This window comes from Adiantum capillus-veneris, chromosome 16 (genome assembly GCF_014529385.1).
Source record: "Adiantum capillus-veneris isolate H3 chromosome 16, ASM1452938v2, whole genome shotgun sequence".
Taxonomy (NCBI): domain Eukaryota; kingdom Viridiplantae; phylum Streptophyta; class Polypodiopsida; order Polypodiales; family Pteridaceae; genus Adiantum; species Adiantum capillus-veneris.
The window spans coordinates 86,608,389-86,631,180 of record NC_140946.1 but is presented as its reverse complement, the minus strand read 5'-3'; the positions used below and the strand labels follow the sequence as shown (position 1 = coordinate 86,631,180).

General features: G+C 47.9%; 1 protein-coding gene across 4 annotated transcripts in view; it reads left to right on the top strand.

The window, feature by feature from the left end:
- Positions 1 to 22,792, top strand: part of LOC147439393 (uncharacterized) — a 151,630-nt gene that overhangs the window by 54,866 nt on the left and 73,972 nt on the right. For 2 of the 4 annotated variants that reach the window (XM_086485243.1, XM_086485246.1), the window contains exons 2-4: positions 21,935 to 22,064; positions 22,161 to 22,240; positions 22,367 to 22,497. In XM_086485243.1, coding sequence (XP_086341369.1) covers positions 21,935 to 22,064; positions 22,161 to 22,240; positions 22,367 to 22,497 — 341 coding nt within the window. The remainder of the gene's footprint in view (positions 1 to 21,934; positions 22,065 to 22,160; positions 22,241 to 22,366; positions 22,498 to 22,792) is intronic. The other 2 variants (XM_086485245.1, XM_086485244.1) reach the window with 2 other exon arrangements.

Genomic DNA, 22,792 nt, shown 5'->3' with positions numbered 1-22,792 from the left:
TTGAGGCGAGAGCGGTATTCCTTCTCTCCTTCTCATCTCTCACGGGAGCCCAAGCGGCGGTCATCTATGCCAACCCCACATCAAGGAACATAGGTATTTTTGATAGGTATAGTGAACGATTTCTCAAGGTGAATTCCAAGCGTTCCCAGGATCATCATTCCCTTGCACACCAATCCCATCGACCTATAGACATTGTCTCTAACCAATTGCATGACGCGGAACATGTAGGTTAAATTTTCTCTCATACATCGGATAAAGAGAATCCAAAACTAGATGACTTCTTGTTTAGGAGGCTTCGCCCTCCTAAGGTACGGGCTTTTAGGTTACAAGTTCTCTTTGTTCGTAGGAAACCTAACTCATTTTAGTTTTGTGTGGATTTTAGGGCACTCAAGACAAGGATGGTCAAATTCCAAAAGCCAAAACCTCACATGGCTGTTCCTTTGGAGCGTCTACAGGAGGCACAGCAAGGTTCCAAAGTGGACCTGTCGAGTTGCCGCCACTAGGGTGAACTTCCACGGAGCAATCCAAAAGAAGAACCACTGGAGATCATTGTCACCAAGTAGAAGCGTTTTCTAATGCTTCCATTATAGTGTGGTAATAAGAAGAAGCAAACAAGGCAATACTTCCTGAAGTTCAACGATCGAGGGACCCATGAAGCGGCGAGGAATTTTTCATCGACTATCCAGATTTGCTAGCCTCGTACAAGGAGGCCATGCATATTGGTACCTGTACCTCACCTTAAGTTGGAGGGGATGTCACATGCATATGGCTCTGTGTGCCATGTGGACATACTTCATCGACTTCTAGAGCCAGTTTTCCCCTTCTTCCTAGATAGGAGCGTCTAGACTCTTAGGAGGATTAGTACCGACAATTTTGTGACCTTGTTCGGAGGACCTGCATGTTCGGACGAGTCCATTAGATTAGGTTTTCTAGTTTTGGAACCCGCTTGCATAAATGGTTTGTACATGCGTTTTGACAGATGTTATTACACTACGGTGGGCATCTGGCATGATGTGCATATAGTTTTAGGGTAGAGGAATCCAACGAGCCATTCCCCGCGTCAATCGGATTCTTGGGTGGGCAGATGCGCGATAGTTTCACCCAGAAACTGACCCCTTGCCAAACTTATTAATAAGTGAATTTTATGATTTATTTGTTGGGTGTGGTGGATAGTTTATCCTACCTAGCCCTTAGTTTATAACCCAAATTTCAGCCCTAAAAACGAAAGCACTTAGCTTAGCGATTTCATTCAGAATTCCCAGTGCCAGGTGGAGGAGCAAATCAACCCTAGCGTTTTGCTCATAGTTAAGCCAACGGTTTTGCACATCAACATCAGCCCTAGTGTTTTGCAGTTTTCAGCATGGAGTTTGACTAATTCAACAGGCTTAGCATCTCCAATAGATGTCCTGGTTTCCGAGATCTCGTGTGCCCAGTTCTTGACGGTTGGCCCATGGAGATATTTAGATGTTTCTTTGAGGAGTGGGCCACTATGTGTCGACATGTTTTTCCTATAGTTGTTAGGAGCACGTCACATTTCTTCAGTCTAAAGAGAACTCCCATGATCAGATTTAGAATGCAAGTTCTACATGATGACTCCTTTTGGACGAGGGAGTGTGTCTATGATACCATACATGAGCAAACAATGGTTAAGGCCAATAACTTAATGGATATCAGACAATTTGTAGTTTGAAAGTCAGTTTAGAGAGGCCTTAGGAAGTTGGTTTGGTTAGAGCGATGTGTATCTTGGTACCTTCCCTTGGATTTTGATGTGGACAACGAGTGGGCCTCTCCTACCACTCTTACAGTTTGATTGTGCCGTAGATCTACATCCTTTTTTTGGATATATCATCAGGAAGTGTTCGAGTGGGCGCGGATGATTTTGAAGGCATGGCCTATCTTTTCACAGTCCCTTGGATTTTGTGAGGTGCTACAGGAGGTTTTTACAGCGGATGCTTTATATCAGTCATATACTCAGCATGGAATTTGTGGTTTCGGCTACATCGCCTGAGGTTGACAGAGCTTTGGGCAGATTTGTGTCTTTCAGGGTTTTCCCCATTTTCTTGTAGGACCTATGGTCGATTTTATGTAATGCAAAGGGTCAAAGATTCACTTTTATTGCAAACGAGAGAGAGAGAGAGAGAGAGAGAGAGAGAGAGAGAGAGAGAGAGAGAGAGAGAGAGAGAGAGAGAGAGAGAGAGGTGACAAGATCAGCGCATCCTCCCAGCTTTCTAGCGACAGTTTTGGTCATGCATTTTGACCCTCCGGATCAATCGCAGGATATGTTTTTGCATGTGGAGGAATAGCACATGTTGGATTCCCTGTAGGCACTTGGTTGGCAGTCATTGGTTATGATCCTACTTGTCTTTACTTTGGAGTCTGAGTCTTTGAAACAGTGTTTCTTGGTTTGTCCATATGCGGAGCAAGTGTGGATGGCAATTTGTTGTTTGTTGATCAGAGTGGGCATCCATGATGGGCTCATGATGTGGGGGAAAAATGCAGGGGTTTTGCAATTTCCTAGGTCACATGTTTTTTCAAGGTGTGCCAATAGATTCGGTCCTCCTTTTAACCCCCTTAGGATATAGACCAGGTACTCTACAAATGATCCTAGATGCAGGTCCAGAGTTGGATTGTCTGCCAGTGAGACACAGGTTTCATCACAATATATCTTACTAAATTAGCTCTATCTGACAGAAAAATGATTCTAAATGAATTATTGGAATTATAAGTGAGAGGGTTTTTCTCACTCGAGGCATCCGAGTATAGATATTTCTAGTGCATCATTCAGAGTAATGACGGGAGAACTGTGAACTAGAACATCTGTAAGGCCACCAAGAACAGGTACTTTTGATGCGTCACATCGGATGGGTGACAAGGAGCATCGGGAAGAAGTATTCGACCATCCGGGAATGGACATCTCTGATGCTCCATAGGATGGGTGACATAGAGTATCACGAAGGAGATTGTACCATAAGTTCGGTGAAAAAGGACTAGGTGATGGGTATTTGTAGCAGGCTACAGTGTCAGTGTCACTGTCACAGGACAATTAGTACAGTTTGGACTTTACAGTTGGTCTTTGGTCTGGTCGGTTCACACTAGACGGACTCTCTGGGCAGCGACACGTGGCAGGGATACGGTTGTTTAGTGGACATCGTGGCCAGGTCACCACCGCCACCCAGTGGGGATAGACTTAGGTGCTGTCATTTATGAGCCGTTGGTGGCTCTTTATGGTTGTATATATGAGTAGTAGCGTTTTGGTCAGTTTTATCTTTTACGTAGTCGTCTAGAGTGAGTCTATACACAGAGCACGTCTTCACCATCCCGGCACATCTGAGTCTCAACACCCCCATTGTACCTGTGAGTCCTGGGCTGGAGCTGAGTGTGCTGCCACGCCAGAGTCTGTATTAGTTCTTTGAGATAGTCGAGTCATATGTTCCGGTCTGCTGTTGTGTCTTTGTGAGCTCTGTTGATGTCTATTGTTTTCTTTCTTTTCAGTCTGTTTGAGTGAGATTGTCACGCACATTGCATTGAGGACCACCCACTGTAGAGAGCACGACACATTATCCGCGCTACAGGTGCTCTCATTTTGGCGATCACGATTGGACCTCAAATGAAGTCTCACTCTTTGTTGAGATACAAATCGTGAAGCTAATTGGTTGTTACCTAGCTCCACACACTTACTTGCACTGTGTAGATAGTCTGTTGGTCTGGTCCTCTCTTGCCCTGGTCCAACCAGTCCTCGTCCTCGTCCCGGGTCCTAGTCTAGTCCTCGCCCTCGTCCAGTCCTCCTCGTCCTGCCAGCTAGGTGGTCTAGTCACTAGCCCTGGACCAGCTGGTCTAGTCACTATCCTCACTTGTCTTGGTCTAGACCTGTGTTGTTCAGCCCACAGTTAGAGTCTTCTTGCCCAAAGCTTGGTTGGATTGGTGGTCACTGCATGACACATACAAGGCGGTCAGTCAAGCGTCAAAGCGCACTACTAAGCCCTCTGAAGCACTATAACAGAAGACGACCTTTGGTATCTAGTAGAAGTCCATTAACCTCATCACCCATACCTCCACATACGACATCCCCCATTCCTTCATCCGGTTCCACATCTTCCAGATCACCTTCTCTAGTAAAGCTCTCTCCTATTCTGCTACAACAGGCTATTGAGCAACAGGCTCAGCAAGGGGCCATGGAGGCGTTGGCTAGTGTGTTGGCCAAAGTAAACATCAAGCTCCCCACCTTGAAAGGACTCTCTTCAGAAGATGATGACGACCATGCAAGGAGGTTCGTATCTCTCTGTAGGGGTCTTGGTCTTAACAGAGAAGATGCTTATTTGGTACTTTTTCCATCCACCTTGGATGGCTTAGCAGACAAATGGTACAGCCAGTTTGCAGAGAACCATTTTGCAACTTGGGCAGCCTTAAGACAACAATTCTGTGCAGCTTTCAGGCTAGGTGACTACCAAGAGAAAGTGTTGGATGAGTTGTCCAACATGGTGCTCCTGTTGGAGGAGACTTTTGCAGAGCTTATGAATAAAACCAAGTCTCTGGTTGCCAAGCTTCCCCAGCAACCAGGTGAATTCATGGTTAAGAAGTGGATGGAGAAGGCGCTCCCCAAAACCTCTCAGCAAAAACTCCGAGAGAGCCTCCGACCCGACGCCACTCTGGAGGAATTCATCGCAGCTGCTACTAGGATAGAGGGGGCTAGGAAGCTGTTCAACAACTCCCCTCACTTAGAGACTCCCTCTGTGTTCTCGGAAGGTAGTCCTGCTGATCCATTGACTTCTTTGCGTAGGGAACTTGAAGCCCTAAAACTACAACGCACTCTCCAAGAAGAGAAATCAATCTCTCTTAGACAAGAGAAACCATCGCACCTTGAGGCTTTGGATCAAATCAAGAGAGAGCTAGAAGAGCTTCGGTCTCTGCAGGAGACTAAAGCTATGGTATGGTGCAGCTCTTGTCGCTCTACAGGACATCCTCCACAGGACTGTCCCCTTCGGGCTTATTGCCACTTTTGCGAAAAATTTGGGCACGAAGATAAGGATTATTACTATATCAAAGGATTGCGGCAAATACAACAAAGTCTAGGTCCTTCTCTCCAACAAGGGCTAGCACCTGCATCCAACATGGTCTCACCCTATGGCCATCAAAACCCGTTGCCCCCTCTGCTGACAACACCTCCTATGCAGCAAGGTATGCACAACAACTTTGCATCCCCCCATCTTTTATCATGCTGGTACTCCCTCAGTTCCCCAAAGCTTCTACACCTCAGTCTCTAGCTCCATGCAGCAAGAAGAGCAGCGACCACCTCGTCCCCCGTTTCGTCCGTCTAATCGGCCAATCTTATGCTACAGATGCGGTGAATATGGGCATTACCAAAGTAAGCGTCCTTTACCTGAAGGGTCTCCTCCTTGCAGACATTGTTCGGAGTCTAAGGACCACTACGGTAAGGATTGTCCCAAGCAAAGGGCATCCTGATCTTTAGGCCCGAATCAAAACCAACAAGAGTTCACATTCCCGAAGATCAATCTAATCACAGTGAACACCACCCCTCAGCCAGTACCTGCTACACATACAGTTCGGCCACAACAAGTACTAGAGCCCGCTAGCGTGCTCACTTGGGCACAAAGAGCAGCCTTGGGTTTAAGCTTGCCAACAGGACCATCTCGTCCATCACTTTCGCAACCTGGTCAAAATGTCAAACCCTTAAGTGGTGAAAAGAATAGGCCAATCTCTATGCTTTCGGACATTGATGGAGCCTTCTTGGCAGCAGTGGCTGACTTGCAACATGTCAAAGTTTTCGAGGAGGCCCAGATTGTAGGAGCTAAGCCCACAGCGGAAGCAATCTTGAAGAACACCTTTCAACAAGTGTCCCTTTATGAAATGCTCTGGCTAGATGCAACCCTCAGAAGTGACACCCTCTCAATAATTCAGTCTTTGTACCCTGGTTCAGGGCCTAGTGGCGGGCACCTACCTGTGCAGCCCTTGGAGTCCTACATGATTTCATATCCCGCTGCTCCCCTCACCGACTACAGAAGTCCTCGTCTCACTGTATCTATTCTTGGGCATCAATTCTTAGGCGTCATAGTGGATGGTGGATCTGGAATCAATCTAATGCCAGAATTTACCCGCCCTGCTCCATTCACTGTTACATTGGCAGACCAGAGGACAGTCTACCCTGTGGGCATAGTAGAGAAGGTGCCTCTGAGGGTACAAGACTTCACTTTTAGCTTGGATTTTGTGGTGGTCAGCCTTCGCCAGGTGGAGGGAGGATTTCCTTTGCTAATTGGTAGACCATGGTTGCGGCATACTAAGGCATTGCATGATTGGGGAAACGATGCCATGTGGATACATACTCCTGGCTCCCAAATGCAACCAATTCGGCTCGAAGGAGGGATGGATCCAGTGGCTCATCACAGCTCATTGTCAGTACAGTCCAACCACGACCCTGAGCTATCCATCCCACCTGACGGGGGTCTGACGAGGACTTGCTTGGAAGCTACCACATCGATGCCATGCTATGTGGTCTCTATTCAAAACTCACCTGTGCCGCCGGTAACACTCTCTCTTCCAACTCCTCAGGCGGACACAAATGTCCAAAGTTCTGCAGCAGACAGTAGTCCTACAGCAGACAGTGGACCAATCGAAGAAGTAAGCGTGTCAGCCCCAAATTCTCATGCTTCAAATGACTCGCCGATGGAAGCCCTTGGCCTCGGGGAACCTATAACACATCATCGAAGGGGGAAGAAATCTACTCTGCATGAACTCGCCAAAGATCTCCCCCTTCCTCTTAACATCTCCCAGGTCGGACGCCCCGCCCCTTCAAAAGCACTATGTTATGTCTGGGTCTGAAGATTTACCCTTCGAGGAGCTTCCACCAGGATGGTTACAAGAAGAGTATGCAGAGTTTCCAATCGATCAAACACCAGCACATGATGTCTCGAAGCTCCAAGAGGCAGCTCACTTCTCATCTTCAGAAGCACCCTCTCCAGCTACACCTCTTGACCCGGTCACAGAAGTCAATCTGGGAGATCCTGACAACCCTCAGCACGTACTCTTAGCAGCTTGGTTATGGGAGCATCCGGCGTTACTCAATCAGGTAGTCTCTTTTATACACTCTTTTAAAGATGTTTTTGCCTGGTCCTACAAGGATTTGGAGGGGATCCCACTAGAATTGGGTGTCCACACTATACCTCTGGTTGAAGGGGCTAAGCCTGTCAGAGGCCGAGCTTACAAGCTCAACCCGAAGTATGCTGAGGCGGTCAAGTCATAGTTAGAGAAAATGCAAGAGGCAGGGATCATTGTACCTGTGGAGCACTCTGAGTGGTTATCACTCATGGCGATAGCTCCTAAGAAGCAGTCCAATAAAATCCGTGTGTGCGTAGATTACTGCGCTTTGAATAAGGTAACTATCCCAGATGGTTTCCCCACACCTTTCACTGAGCGTGTGCTTGAAGATGTAGCAGGGCATGTATTGTACAGTTTCATGGATGGATTTAGTGGATACAATCAGTTGGGCATCCATCCAGGTGATCAGCTGAAAACGGCCTTTGTGATGCCTTGGGGTATTTTTATTTACACTAGAATGTCTTTTGGGTTGAAAAACGTTCCACTTTCTTTCAATCGGGCGGTATATCTCATCTTTTGTCCTCTGCTTACGGATCATCTTCACATCTTCATGGACGATTTTTCGACCTTCTCAGGTGCTCAGTGTTCAATCCCAGTGGAAAATCTAGAGGAACACCTCGCTCAGCTCTCTGCTGTCTTCCTTAGATGCAGAGAGGCACGCCTAAAGCTAAATCCTAACAAATGTCATTTTTTGGTCACTGAGGGCACACTTCTAGGCCATGTGGTGTCTGCTAAAGGCTTAATGCCTGACCCAGAGAAAATCGTGGCAATCTTAAAGTTACCACCTTCCATCAGCCCAAAAGGGGTGCAGAGCTTTGTAGGCCATACAGGCTATCATCGCCGGTTTATATGCATGTATGCACAGGTGGCTCAACCCCTAACCCACCTAACCAGTGCTACTGGTCCCTTTCAATGGTCGAATGCAGAGGCTGAAGCTTTTGCATACCTCAAAAAACGCCTCACTGAAGCGCCTATCCTAGTGGCTCCAAATTGGTCTCTCCCTTTTCATGTGCATATTGATGCCAGCCAACTGGCTGTGGGGGCTGTGCTGGCTCAGCCTAGTAAGAAGTACAACCTGGATCGCCCTGTTCACTATGCAAGTCGTCTACTCACCAAGGCAGAGCGCAACTATAGCACCACAGAAAGGGAAGGTTTGGCTATTGTGTATGCTCTGCACAAATTTCGGCATTATTTATTAGGGGTCCACTTCACAGTTATTCCTGATCACCATGCCCTGTGCTATCTGCTCAACAAGCCACAAGTTACAGGTCGAGTATGGCGATGGCTACTCTTATTTCAAGAATTTGATTTCGAAGTGGTACTCAGGCCCGACAAACATCATGTCCTTGCCGACCACCTCTCTCGCATTTACACGGTTAAGAAGCAACTCGGGTTGCGGACGACTTCCCAGATAGCAATCTCTTTAAGGTAGATACCACTTTGGAATGGTACGGCGATGTATTGCATCTGATTTCTACTGGCGTGTACCCAGAGAACGCTTCTCCACTGCAGAAGAGACGACTGTTGTTGAAGTCTAGGACATTCACTCTGATTGGGGGCCAGCTATACAAGTCAGGATAGGATGGCGTTCTGAGGCGGTGTGTCTCCCCTCATGAAGTCAAGTATATTTTGGAGGATGCCCACAATGGTCCCACTGGTGGCCATTACCCTGGTCATAATACTGCCCAGAAGATTCTCCAGTGTGGCTTATGGTGGCCCTATATTTTTCGGGATGCAATTGCCTATGTAAAAGTATGTGATGTATGTCAGCGCTGTGGCCCTAAACCAAGCAGGCAGTCAAACCGTCCTCTGCAGGTCTCTATGGCATGGCAGCCCTTTAAGAGATGGGGCATTGATTTTGTAGGTTCAATTACTCCCTCCGCCCAACCCGGCAATCGGAAGTATCTCTTAGTGGGTACAGATTATGCAACAAAGTGGGCAGAGGTACTGGCAACAACGGACTGCACTGGCACTACGGTAGCCAAGTTTGAGGTTTGGATGTCCCTTGGAAATTACCAGTGATAGGGGTAGTCACTTTGTGAATGAAACGATTTCAACCTTGCTTGCCAACTACAAGATTTTTCACCGAAAATCTTGTTCCTATTACCCTAGAGCAAACGGGCAGGCCGAGAGCACTAATAAGGTTCTGATAGCACTCCTGCGGAAAGCATGTCATCTTCATCCTTCGACTTGGGCTCAAGCTATCCACGGCACCCTTTGGGCATATCGAACTTCTGTCAAAGCCACAACGAATCACACCCCATTTCAATTAGCTTTCGGTTTGGAAGCGATAGCACCCTTCGAATTCGACTCAGGATCTCAGCGAGTCCGTAGTTTGCGTGCCAATGGAGATTTGGGGTCGGCATCTGTCTCTCGTCTTCGGTTTGGAAGCGATAGCACCCTTCGAATTCGACTCAGGATCTCAGCGAGTCCGCAGTCTACGTGCCAATGGAGATTTGGGGTCGACATCTGTCTCTCGTCTTTTCCTTCTGGATGAAAGCCGAAGTTTGGCTTCTCTGGCTCTGGAAGCAGAGCAGTCGCAAAGCCTGGCATGATCGCCATCTCAAAAAGCCGCAAATAACGCAAGGAGCAATGGTGCTACTTTATCAAGCTAAGTATCTGAAAAAAGCAAAGAAGTTGGTCCCAACATGGCAAGAACCATATAAGGTCATGGAGATTCTACCCCACGGAGCTGTACAATTAGCCACCCTTGAAGGAGTTTCGCTGCCTTTAGTCAATGAATCTAGGATCAAATGTTATCATGCTTAAGCTTACGATCAACGGTCTAAAATCAAGTGTTGATCTTCGTTGACTCCTGAACCTTAATTTCTTCTGGATCACTATCTTCGACATCCCTTCTGTTCTTTTTCATCCTATCTCATACACCCTCTCCTTATACAGCTCTCCTTCTGCTGACTCTATTGCGTTCAATGGGCTTGATTCTAGAATTGGATAAACCATCTCCTTCACTCTCTGTCTGTATCCTATGTAACCCCTCTTGTGTGTGTAGGAATGATTCTAATCTTGGGCTTAACCTACCCACTACCTCAATCCGACTCATGCCCTTTTTCAAAGCACAAAATTCTGTTGATCTATAACGTTGGTGCAACCAAAGTTGGTCTACGTTGGGAAGTGTGCTATGAAGTGCAAAGGGTTCTAGCAGGCGCATGGCAAAGGGCTAAAGCAGGTATGAAGGCCCTGGGCAGGAGAGTGGCAGGAAAAATGTATGCTTGAAGTGTTTCTTTAGGCCAGGGGGCCTCCAAAGTGAGATAATGATGATGGAAAGTCAAGGTGTTCAAAATGCAGGGAACGTGCCCCGAAATGTGATATTTGAGATGCTCTAGAAGCTCGTCCAGACGGCTCGTCAAACGGAGCCACGGTGTGAAAGATATGCTAGTCCGAAGTTAGAAGTCTTTGTAGATCCTGGACGGGCAGGGCAAGTACAGACAGGTGTCGAAAACTAGGATCAGTGGATACGCATGTCAAGCTCGAGATGTGGAGCATGTCGGTCTTTTCGGATTGCCACTCGGCCTGTGGAATATTTACAGGGGGTCGGATACGTGCTCACCGGGGGCCATGTTGGTAAGCGCGCACATAGGAGTTTTTTGAGCTCGTTGGGGTTTTTTTCGTGTGCTCGACAGTCGAAGCCGGCACGTAAGGTGTTGTCCGTGAAGCGGTTCGAAGGGGCGAGGGCCTGGCAGAGGAGGCAGCCAGTGAGAGTTGCCAAGAGAAAAAGATGTTGTCGAAGCGAAGCCAGAGTGAGTTTTTCTCGTCGAGGTGGGTAGCGACAAGAGTCGAATTTGGAGGGAGACGTGTGTCCCTATGTATTTTGTGTTGATGGCCATGGTGCAGCCCAGAGCAGGCTACATGGGTCCTGTACATGTGTTTTCTGTTTGAAGGAGAAGCTTTCATTTTGTCGATTTTGACGTCGTCTTTTCCCCTTCTCTCCTTTCTTCTTTGCTCGTCTCCGGGGTGTGTGGTGCCGGTGTGTGTGAGCGTGTGTGTCCCCCCGGGCCCCCTGTGTGTGTGAGAGAGAAAGAGAGAGAGGTGTCGAGATGTGGAAGGGTTGGAAGCGAGCAAGATTGGTGTGATCGCTGTCCGAGGATTGTGCAGAGTGTTTCTGCATTGGGCGAAGTGCAGGCGAGACCCTGCTAGTGTGAGTTTCTTGTTTTGAAGGTGTTTTCGAGAGGACAGGGGGGCTGTGAATACCCTGAGCTATATAAGGGCCTTTGCATGTGTGTCGGGTGTGTTGCCCATTCCCCCTCTCCATCTTTTGGTGCCCCCACTAAGGAGCACACTGATGCTCGTGTTTGAAGACAAAGCGACGATTTTGGTGATGCCAAAGGTGCGGCCTTTGAAGAGCAGGTGCTGCTAGAGAAGTAATGGCTTGGACGGGATTTCCCATTTTCACTGGGATCGAAGATGCAGGAACCTGGCTCCAAGACTATGGGTTGTTCGTGCTGGAAAGCGGTTTGTCGAGGGAAGAAGGTGCGGTACAGGTGTTCCCGCTCCTAGTTCGTGGTAAAGCTAGGCTATGGTTCGATGGCCTACGCAATGAAGAAAAGGCAGATTGTGAAGCCCTAGAGGCGGCCTTTCGAAGCAGATATGTTGCAAATGCGTAGCTGGATGAAGTAAAGAGAAAGCTAAACGGATTGAAGCAAAGCTTGGAGGGTGATTTTCAAGCGTTCTTATGGGAGTTTGAGGTCCTTTGGGGAAAGCTGATAAAGGTAATTGCTGCTGAGAATGTTGGGTTTTTAAAGTTTAGCAAATTCATGGATTGCTTACATGAGGAAGTGCGTGATAAGGTGGAGATTGATGGCCCGGTGTCATACGAGGAGGCAGTAGCTCTAGCGAAAGGGCGGACCAAAAAGATTTTGAAGAAGCGCGAGGCTAGGCGGTCTTTGCAAGGTGCAGTAATGCCAAGGCAGGGTAATGCGGTGGTAGCCGAGCCAAGGATGGTGCAAAGAGAAGTGCATGTGCGAGAAGAACCAAGGGTTCTTTGGCTACAGAGAGACAGGGTGGTTCCTATGCCGGAGATGCCAGTTAGAGGAGCTCCAATTGTGGAGGATATACAGGTAGTTCCAAATCGGGCAAAGGATGTGCTACCAAGCTCAAGTGTGGCTGGTGAAGCTCCATTAAAGTGTGGTAGAGGTCAAAGAGTGCGGTTTGCAGACGAGGTTGAAGCGGTGAAGCTAGAGGAGCTTCCCGAGCTTGAGATAGAGGACGAGGTTGAACCAAGTGAAAGTAGCTCTATAGATGCTGACACGAGTTGGGAGATTGAGTCGTCTCAGTCAAGGTATGATGAGTTTGATCTCTTGCAAGTGGATGGAGATACAGTGAATGTGTGTGAGGAGCAAGGAGCATGCAAACCGTTATGTTCGATGGGAACCAAGTGGAGGAGCCCGAGCCTACAAGTGATGATATGCAGGTGAAGGTGATGTGCGGTGCCATGTTAATGGCCATGCTGATGAAAGTGGCGGTGGAGTGTGCGATAGTGGTACAACAGGTGTAGAGCTTTGCTAGGAGGGATGGAGCAACCTTTCCTATGGGAGAATATGAGGATAATGCGATAGAGGACGAGTTTCTCTCTTCCTTGATGGAGCATGATGCAGCAGTAGAGGAGATGCTTGAAGGGCATGTAATAGAAGCCGACAGGCAGGTGGTGTTGGTAGACCTTGAAGGGCCGATTGATGAGGGGGATCTTGATGATGTTGGGATTGAGTGCAATACAGATGAGAAGGCAAGCATGGAGCCAAAGATAGAGGTGCTTCCTATGCAGCAAGTGCACTCTGTGGTGGCAGAGAATACGGATTCCCAGATTGTGTCCGAGCTTTCTAAAGGGATTTGTGAATGGTGGTTGAAAGGGATGCTGATAAAAGCGGCTGTGCAGTGGGCTGTTGAGCAGGTACAGGATTTTTTGGATGAGTATCTAGCTTTACATGGATGGGAGGGTGGGTTAGGTATGTCAGGTATGTCAAGTCTGTTCGGTGCGAGCGATGGTGCAAGTATGTCTTTGGATGGTGAGCACGATGGTGCTCTATTTGGTGTTCTTGGAGGTAAGCAGGCAGTATCCCATGGGGTGCATGGAATAATAGAAGTATGTTGTTGGCGGTTTGGGTATGCAGTTGGCTATGTGCCCTGGTATGGCACTATGCAAGGGTGTTACAGGTGGACGGAAGAGACCAGTACATGGTGTTTGACCTAGGCGGATGAGGGTAGGTAAAGCAGGGGGTTGGGCAACCGGCATGAACAAAGGCAACGGGTAGCAGATGCCAGGTTATGTACATATGTTAGGTGGTTTTGTGATGTGCAGAGAGTTTGTTTTGGTGTGGCAGTTTTCTAGTGCAATAAGCCTGTTTGTGGTTGAACATGAATGTTCAACGAGGGGGTGGGCAATGATGGTGCAACCAAAGTTGGTCTACGCTGGGAAGTGTGCTATGAAGTGCAAAGGGTTCTAGCAAGCGCATGGCAAAGGGCTAAAGCAGGTATGAAGGCCCTAGGCAGGAGAGTGGCTGGAAAAATGTATGCTTAAAGTGTTTTTTTAGGCCAGGGGGCCTCCAAAGTGAGATAATGATGATGGAAAGTCAAGGTGTTCAAAATGCAGGGAATGTGCCCCGAAATGTGATATTCGAGATGCTCTAGAAGCTCGTCCAGACGGCTCGTCAAATGAAGCCACGGTGTGAAAGATATGCTCGTCCGAAGTTAGAAGTCTTTGCACGGGTAGGGCAAGTACAGACAGGTGTCGAAAACTAGGATCAGTGGATACACATGTCAAGCTCGAGTTGTGGAGCATGCCGGTCTTTTCGGATTGCCACTTGGAGCTCAAACGGGCAAGTTATGGCCTGTGGAATATTTACAGGGGGTCGGATACGTGCTCACCGGGGCCATGTTGGTAAGCGCGCACACAGGAGTTTTTTGAGCTCGTTGGGGTTTTTTTCGTGTGCTCGATAGTCGAAGCCGGCACGCAAGGTGTTGTCCGTGAAGCGGTTCGAAAGGGCGAGGGCCTGGCAGAGGAGGCAGCCAGTGAGAGTTGCCAAGAGAAAAAGATGTTGTCGAAGCGAAGCCAGAGTGAGTTTTTCTCATCGAGGTAGGTAGCGACAAGAGTCGAATTTGGAGGGAGACGTGTGCCCCTATGTATTTTGTGCTGATGGCCATGGTGCAGCCCAGAGCAGGCTACATGGGTCCTGTACATGTGTTTTCTGTTTGAAGGAGAAGCTTTCATTGTCGATTTTGGCGTCGTCTTTCCCCCTTCCCTCCTTTCTTCTTTGCTTGTCTCCAGGGGGTGTGGTGCCGGTGTGTGTGAGCGTGTGTGTCCCCTCGGGCCCTCTGTGTGAGAGAGAGAGAGAGAGAGAGAGAGAGAGAGAGAGAGAGAGGTGTCGAGATGTGGAAGGGTTGGAAGCGAGCAAGATTGGTGTGATCGCTGTCCGAGAATTGTGCAGTGTTTCTGCATTGGGCGAAGTGCAGGCGAGGCCCTGCTAGTGTGAGTTTCTTGTTTTGAAGGTGTTTTCGAGAGGACATGGGTGCTGTGAATACCCTGAGCTATATAGGGGCCTTTGCATGTGTGTCAGGTGTGTTCCCCATTCCCCCTCTCCAACGTCTCAAGTGAAACTAAGTTCTTTTGCTATGCATAAAAGCCTTAGTGTTCTTGAGTTGGGTATTTATGAAGGTACCATGTTCACTAGCAATTTTACTTCACATTTTATCTGCCACGGATTCCTTTAGAGGGGTTAGATGATCTCCGATTACGTTTTCCCTGCTCTTGCCTTGCTAGTCCTTTTCCTGTTTGGTGCTTCTGATGTCCTCTCACTCATTCTCTTTGCTTCTAATTGCCTCGGAAATATCCATGTCACCTCGCCCTAAAGCCTTGTTGCCCTGACCCTCGCCACCAACCCTCGCCCTTGCTCTCTCCTCTCAACCCTCTCTCCTCTCCCCTACCCCCTATCTCCTCGCCCTCGCCCTTACCCTCTCCCCTCACCCCTCACCCCTCGCCCTTGCACTCTCCTCTCAACCCTAGCCCCTCGCCCTAGGCCTTACCCCCTCCCCTCGCCCTTGCCTCTCGCCCTTCCCCTTGCCCCTCCCATCCTAGCCCCTCGCCCTAGGCCTTACTCCTCCCCTCGCCCTCGCCTCTCGCCCTTCCCCTTGCCCCTCCCCTCGCCCTCCCCCTATCTCCTCGCCTCTCGCCCTTACCCCCTCCCCTCGCCCTCGCCTCTCGCCCTCCTCCTATCTCCTCGCCCTCGCCCTTACCCCCTCCCCTCGCCCTCGCCTCAAAACCTCTCCCCCCGCCCTAGTCCTGACCCCTCGCCCTTGCCCTCGCCCTCTTCCCCCGCCCTCACCCCTCGCCATCGCCTCCCCCTTGCCCTCGCCCTCGCCATCCCCTCGCCCTCGCCCTCTTCCCCCGCCCTCGCTCCTCGCTATCCCCTTTCTCTGGCCCTCGCCCTTTCCTCTCGCACTCGCCCTCACATTAAGCACTCGCCCTCGCAGCTTTCTCTCGCCCTCGGCCTCGCATAAAGCTACTGTCGCCTTCGCCCTCGCCCACGGTGCTTTAATAAAAAGCTAGCGTAAAAATCAGCTTTGCTTTAAGACTCAAGAATAAATAAAACTCAGCGCAAGGTATTCTCTGCCAGCGTTTTGAGTTAGAGCCAGACGTTCCTCCATCGCCAGTGTGCCTCCAAGAGTTCTCTCTCCGTGCTCCTTGGCCGTGCTCCTTGTAGCAGGGCTACAGTGTCACTTCACAGGACAGACAGTTGGACAGTTGGTTACACTTGGTCTGGTTCACACTGGACGGACCCTTTGGTCTGGGAGTGACACGTAGCAGGTACCTACCGACGGTGGTGTAGTGGACCTCGTGGCCAGGTCACCACATGGTTGACATTTATGAGCCGTTGGTGGCTCTTTATGGTGATACATATGAGTAGTCGTTCTGGGCCAGTGGCATTATCTTGTACGGAGTAGTCGTCTAGTGTGGATCTTTTACACAGAGCACGTCTGCACCATCCCGGCACATCTGAGCCTCGACACCCCCATTGTACCTGAGAGTCCTGGGCTGGAGCTGAGTGTGCTGCCACGCCAGAGTCTGTATCAGTCTTTGAGATAGTCGAGTCATATGTTCTGGTCTGCTGTTGTGTCTTTGAGAGCTCTGTTGACGTCTATTGTTTCCTTTCTGTTCATCTGTTTGAGGGAGATTCAGTCTGTTTGAGTGAGATTGTCACGCACATTGCACTGAGGACCACCCACTGTAGAGAGCATGACACATTATCCGCGCTACACTCCTCCACCAGATTCTCAGTTGCAGATTCTCGGTTTACTTTATCAAGATGGTTCGTACTCGGAATCGAGAGCAACACCTCCAGTCGGAGGAAGAGTCCTCTGCCTCCTCTGGGGATAGCTCTAACAATAAATTAGACTATACTCCTAGTTCATAGCAGCTTTCAGAAGAATCTTCAGAGGAAGATTCACCCCAATCAGTCACTGCTGGCAAGGTCACCACTCTCCAGGTGCCTCGCCCTTCTGGTGCCATCTCGAAGGTACCTTTACTAATGATCTATCATTTACAGGCGCCAAACCCGACACTCAAAGATGTGTTCTCTCAGCAGCAAACGATACACTTGGGTCTCCAAAATTTGGCTCAGGCCGATTTGTCCTGCACAATCTCTAGTGCCAAGCTGAGTGCCCTCTTGCTTACTTTTCCAAAGCTAAATGGAACCACACTTACAATGGAGGATATCGGACAGACTATGGGAATATTGAATGTGCTGGCACCTTTGCCCGCCACCAAAACCTTCTCGAATCTCTCCCCTGAAGACACTGCAAATGCGTGCTAGGAATTGTTGCTGCACTCACATGCAGACTATCACAAGAGTCAGCAACTGTATTCAATTTTACAGTATTATTTTTTACTGCGCGCACCAGAAAGAGCAGTAGTTCCCTCTTCTCCAGGTTCTCCAGGAATATGCGATGCTTTTTTTTGTCTCTACCACTGCCTGCTGTATCCATTTCACCATCTGCTGTTTAAAGCTCTACAGGACAGGGCAAAGCGTTTTCGGACTCAGCGTAAAGGGAAAGCGGAGAGGTTCAATTGCTATGCAACCCCTATTATGTATTGGGTAGTGCAAATTATGCAGCAAAAGGCAGATGCAACCGCTGTTCTTACCTTGCAAGATGAAGCCAAAGAACAAGAACAAGGCCGTTCTAAAATGACCAAAGAGAAAGGCACCTTGCACAAGAGGGCAAAAGTACAAAAAGATTCGATTGAGTAGCTAGCAACACTACCCTTCTTCGAATCACAGGTCAAAATCTCTGACGTCAATACTGCAACACCAAGAGTGCGCATGACTACTTTTATGGCCACCTCTACTTTCACACCACCTCTTATGAGTAGTGTTACAGGCACCAAAACACAACCTCCAGTTGTGTCGGCAGCACCACGTACTACTCTTAGTGCAGGGGCACCTAGGGATACTGCAGGGGCATCTAGCTCTGGGACACATCTGAACAGCCTGACATATATGCCAATTTTGCGCCTCAAGCCAACAGACTTTTAGATGCGGACAGAAGAACCATTTCGACGATTATGGATGCAGCCCTCTCATTGCAAGGTACCAATAGTCTGCATCGCGTTGTCTATGACAGTATGCAAAGGGAAGTGCACAGCCATCTTCAAGGAGCGATGGATAGGGACATGTTAATTGCTACGGCTCAAGATCGCATAAAGGTTCTCACTCAACAAGTAGTGGACCTCAAACATATTGTCCACACTCAACAAATACAGTTAAAAGAGGCAAATGATATGGCCGCAGTTCAGGATCTCTCTCCTGTGGTACATACAGTGTGTCCCTCATGTGCCAAATACCAAGCTGTAGCCATTTCAAAGACAGCTACAACTACAACTATAGCCCCGGTTTCTACGCAAGTTCCTGCTATGGCAACACAGATACAGACGGATGTTTCCAAAGCCCATTCAGGGGATTCTCAAGCAGCAAAGAAAACAAATCCTACCACTATGGAGTCTAAGCCAGCAGGATCGGCTTCATCACAATTTCATGGACCCTCTATGGCCTCCCCCTCCCAGTCCACCTCTTTCCCTCAGCACTTCTACAGCTTCCCTAGATTCCAACCACCTGTTCCACCATCTCAGCCTACTCAGTCTTTTCCTGGGTTTCCACATGTCCCGCCTTCTCAGCCTACTCAGTCTTTTCCTGGGTTTCCACTTGCTCCACCTACTCATCCTACTCAGTCTGCTGCTGCTCTTGGGGTGGCCACTCCATATCCGATGTACCCTCCTCATGGCCACTACCCCCCACCATACACATGGCATGCATCTCCTTACCCACCTTTCTACCAGCCTCCCCCTCCTCCTCCATCATCCGACTACCAACAGTAGATTGCAGATCTTTTAGTTCTTCAGTTCCGCTCTCCGGGACGGGAAGCGGTCTTGTGGCGGGCAACCTGTAGCAGGCTACAGTGTCAATGTCACTGTCACAGGACAGTTAGTACAGTTTGGACTTTACAGTTGGTCTTTGGTCTGGTCGGTTCACACTAGACGGACTCGCTGGGCAGCAACACGTGGCAGGGATACGGTGGTTTAGTGGACATCGTGGCCAGGTCACCATCGCCACCTAGTGGGGATAGACTTAGGTGCTGTCATTTATGAGCCGTTGGTGGCTCTTTATGGTTGTATATATGAGTAGTAGCGTTTTGGTCAGTTTTATCTTTTACATAGTCGTCTAGAGTGAGTCTATACACAGAGCACGTCTTCACCATCCCGGCACATCTGAGCCTCGACACCCCCATTGTACCTGTGAGTCCTGGGCTGGAGCTGAGTGTGCTGCCACGCCAGAGTCTGTATCAGTTCTTTGAGATAGTCGAGTCATATGTTCCGGTCTGCTGTCGTGTCTTTGTGAGCTCTGTTGATGTCTATTGTTTCCTTTCTTTTCAGTGTGTTTGAGTGAGATTGTCACGCACATTGCACTGAGGACCACCCACTGTAGAGAGCACGACACATTATCCGCGCTACAGTATTCCTGATGCGTCATGTGGTGGGTGACGAGGGCATCGGAAAGGGAATATTCCATAGTTGGGAGGAAATTCCAAACTGTGTTAGAATTGTGCACAAGCATTTGAATGAAAATGGCTTCAGAGGAGACTTTGAGGAAAAACGGATGCTTTCTAAGAAAGCAGGTTAGCATTGGATCTGTGCATAAGACTACATCCAGGGACGCTTTGGTTGTGAATGTGTAAGCGTTGTTTTCAGCTTATAAAGTTGTATTGAATTTTTTAATAAGTTCAGACTAGTTTTAAAGTGACTTGCCACCCACTTAATGAATGGGCAGCCATCCGGAAATAAAAGCAGCAAAATCTTAGTGTCTCTCTCTCTCTCTCTCTCTCTCTCTCTCTCTCTCTCTCTCTCTCTCTCTCTCTCTCTCTATTTAGGCAGAGCAAAAAGCGATCCCTCTCTCTTTAATTTAGGCGCCCCCACCTAGTTTATTCCCGCGGTGGAAAAGCTACCTGAGGCTATATTCCTTCCGGCCTTCTGGAGCAATAAAAGCTCCCTCTCTCTCACTCAATAGATATGGAAAAAGCCAGCGCTAGGGAAAAGGGGAGGCTGCTGCAGATTTCAGCCGCAAAGACGATAAGTAAAGTGCCTATGGAGGGTGTTTCCATCGCGACAAGTTGCTGTTTTTCTCTGTTTTCAGCCCATGATCGTCATAGACGAGGCTGATTTCTGAGAAGGAACCCGAGAACACACTTCTTTTGTGTGTAGGATTGGAAGAGAAGGTTCTCTGTGAAGAGATCTGTTCCGGGGAGTTGCTTTTCGAGAACCGAGTTGCGTTCCAAGTGTCGAGGCTTCCAAGGTAACGTTTTTCATGTTATGATCTCTAAGTGTTTGTTTGCAGGTGTACTTCCTCTTGCTTGGATTTGTTGAGGGCAAGAAACAAGGATTGCAAGGAAGTTGATTTCTTGCAAGGAAGTTGATTGGGCTCTGGTACCACAGGAATCACTTCCGGCGAGTGATCGGATTGAAATACAGAGATAACTGCAATTTACACACTAAGCAACCTTTTTGGTACTTCAAAGAGAAATCTATGTGAGACATGGAGGGATGGAATTCCACTCCTAGACAACACTGGCCCCAAAGACTGGCACCCCTTTCTATATTTCTTTATTATTGATTTGCAAAAATACAAGATTTGGGCGCTCTCTTCTGCTGCTTCTTGCGGTAGAATAATGCCAGAGAGACTCTCCTAGTTACATACTTAAAGGCCCTTGGCCCAAAGTGAGAAGCTGTACATGAAAAGCGCTGTAGTCCAAGAGCACCTGCTTTATTTAGGGTTTAGGCCCCTCGGCGGAGATCCATTCCATTGGTCGGAACTTGATGGTGCCGTGTCACTGACTCGTCACATTGTTAGCCCACTTTTATACTTCCTCTGGGAGATGGGCAACTGAGCATACCCAGAGGTCTCCTATGTACATAGAATACAATCCCTTTCCTAGCAAAAAGAGAGAGAGAGAGAGAGAGAGAGAGAGAGAGAGAGAGAGAGAGAGAGAGAGAGAGAGAGAGAGAGAGAGAGAGAGAGAGAGAGATTCTTCTCTTGCTTTCGAGGTTTTGGGTTTATCTTCCGGCTTAGGCCGCTTTGCCAAAATGCGCTTTACTTATCCACACCCATAGCACTTGCCTCACTCTTTCAGCACGTTTTTAGTCAAGCCATGTGCAACACACGTCTTTTCGCATCAAAGAGCCTTCCTTGAGAGAACATTGAGAAATTGTCTCCCCACTCTGTACTCTGTTGAAGATTGCATCAAAATCCGGGTCTGTAGCATACTGCTCTGAGCTCTCCCACTCATCAAAGGCCTGATGATGCACTGCTATAACAACAGATATCTGTGGCTTGCAAGACAAAGCATCTGCAACCACATCCTTCGTTCCCCTCAAGTACGCTATGTGAAAGTGAAACTGAGACAAGTGTTCACCTATCTCAACTTGGCCGAAGCCAACACAACAGGGTGTGAATCGCCCTTCAATTAATGAAGTTGGCCTTGGCTCCATCGTCGAACAAAATTAAGGCTTCCTGATGCTGTTACCTTACCCAATGTTTTGAGCTTGGTACTCTTATCTGCTATCCAAGAAGAGTGAGAGGTATGTGTGGTCAGCACTACTGGGTAATGAGGGATAGTGAAGGAGGTGACCAGATCTGTGGTATCTTGGACTCGATTTCCGACGACGTGCTATCCAAGGAGAGTGAGAGGTATGTGTGGTCAGCACTAATGGGTAAAGAGGGATAGTGAAGGAGGTGATTAGATTTGTGTCAGCATGTAGTCCACATTACTACTCCCTCTGTGACCGATTGCCAGGTGAATTTATCATTCCTGAACATGGGAAAGCTGTTATTGGAAGACGTCTGGGACTGTTTAGTTAATCTCTCCTCAGCGCTGGATGCGAAAGAGAGAGCTCTTCATTGGTACTTGACTTGCACTTTCAAACCTTTAGCGAGATGAGGAATTACTCCTAGAAGGAAGTATGCACCACCTTGGTTCCTCTTACTGTTTTAACTTTTTGTGCTTGTGTTTGATGGTGTACAATTTTCCTGTTGCAAGAAAAAAATTCAGAAGACTCTCTCCTTAGATTTGAACTAATAAGCACCATTCCCTATTCTTGTGACAAAAGTTGTTTTGGAAAAGAGGGAGCCTCTAGATTGGATGATTCATAGCCAAAAGGAAAATGAGCATACGTTGGGTCTTCTTGCTGAAAAATAAATATTTAAAGTTGGTTTAATATCTTTCATGCCATAAAGATTTAGATTAATATGGTCTATTTGATATACTTTAGCTCAGAGTACCGGATGATTTCTAAAAAAGGGGAAGGTACCTTTTCAGAAGTTCTTAAAGCACAATGTCTCAAAACCAGCAAGTACGTGGCTATCAAATGTATGAAGAACACATTCGACAGTTTAGAACAGGTTTGATCCTAATTCATCTACGTACAGAATTTTGACCTCACAGCCTCCCAAGATTCAACTCGATGATCTATACTCTTATACATGCATAAAAAGCAGGTGACCAACCTCCGGGAGATCCAGGCATTGCAGAGGCTTTCTCCCCATGCCAATATTATCAAGCTTATAGAAGTTTTATAGTGCGTACACTCCTTGCCTTATTGGAAGCTCATTTTGCTCTTCAACTTGAATAGGATTGCTGTTGTGTAGATCTGTATTTCAAGTCATAATCAAAGTCTTGATTATGACATCCATTTTGCCTGCAGTGATCAACCGACTGGTAGACTTGCTTTGGTATTTGAGCTGATGGATATGAATATTTATGAGCTGATCCGAGGGCGCAGAACATATGTATCTGAAGAACGTGTCAAGTGTTACATGTATCAACTAATTAAAGGTAGATTCTGGCTGCAAGTTGATCCATGGTACGTAAATGTACATGATATGAATCCATGAATATATTCATGCACATCTGTATGTATTTACTGGTCACCAAAGGCGCCTACTCAATCACATTTTATATCTATAGACATTTGTGCGTATTAATGCTGCACCTCACTTCGGGGTATGGATTAGATTTTGACATATTAGAATCAACAGCAGTTGCACACATATGTATGCTTGCTGACAAATGCATTTCCTCATCATCCTTCTTCATAAGTGGGTGTCTGCATGGCACTCATTCAAGGGAG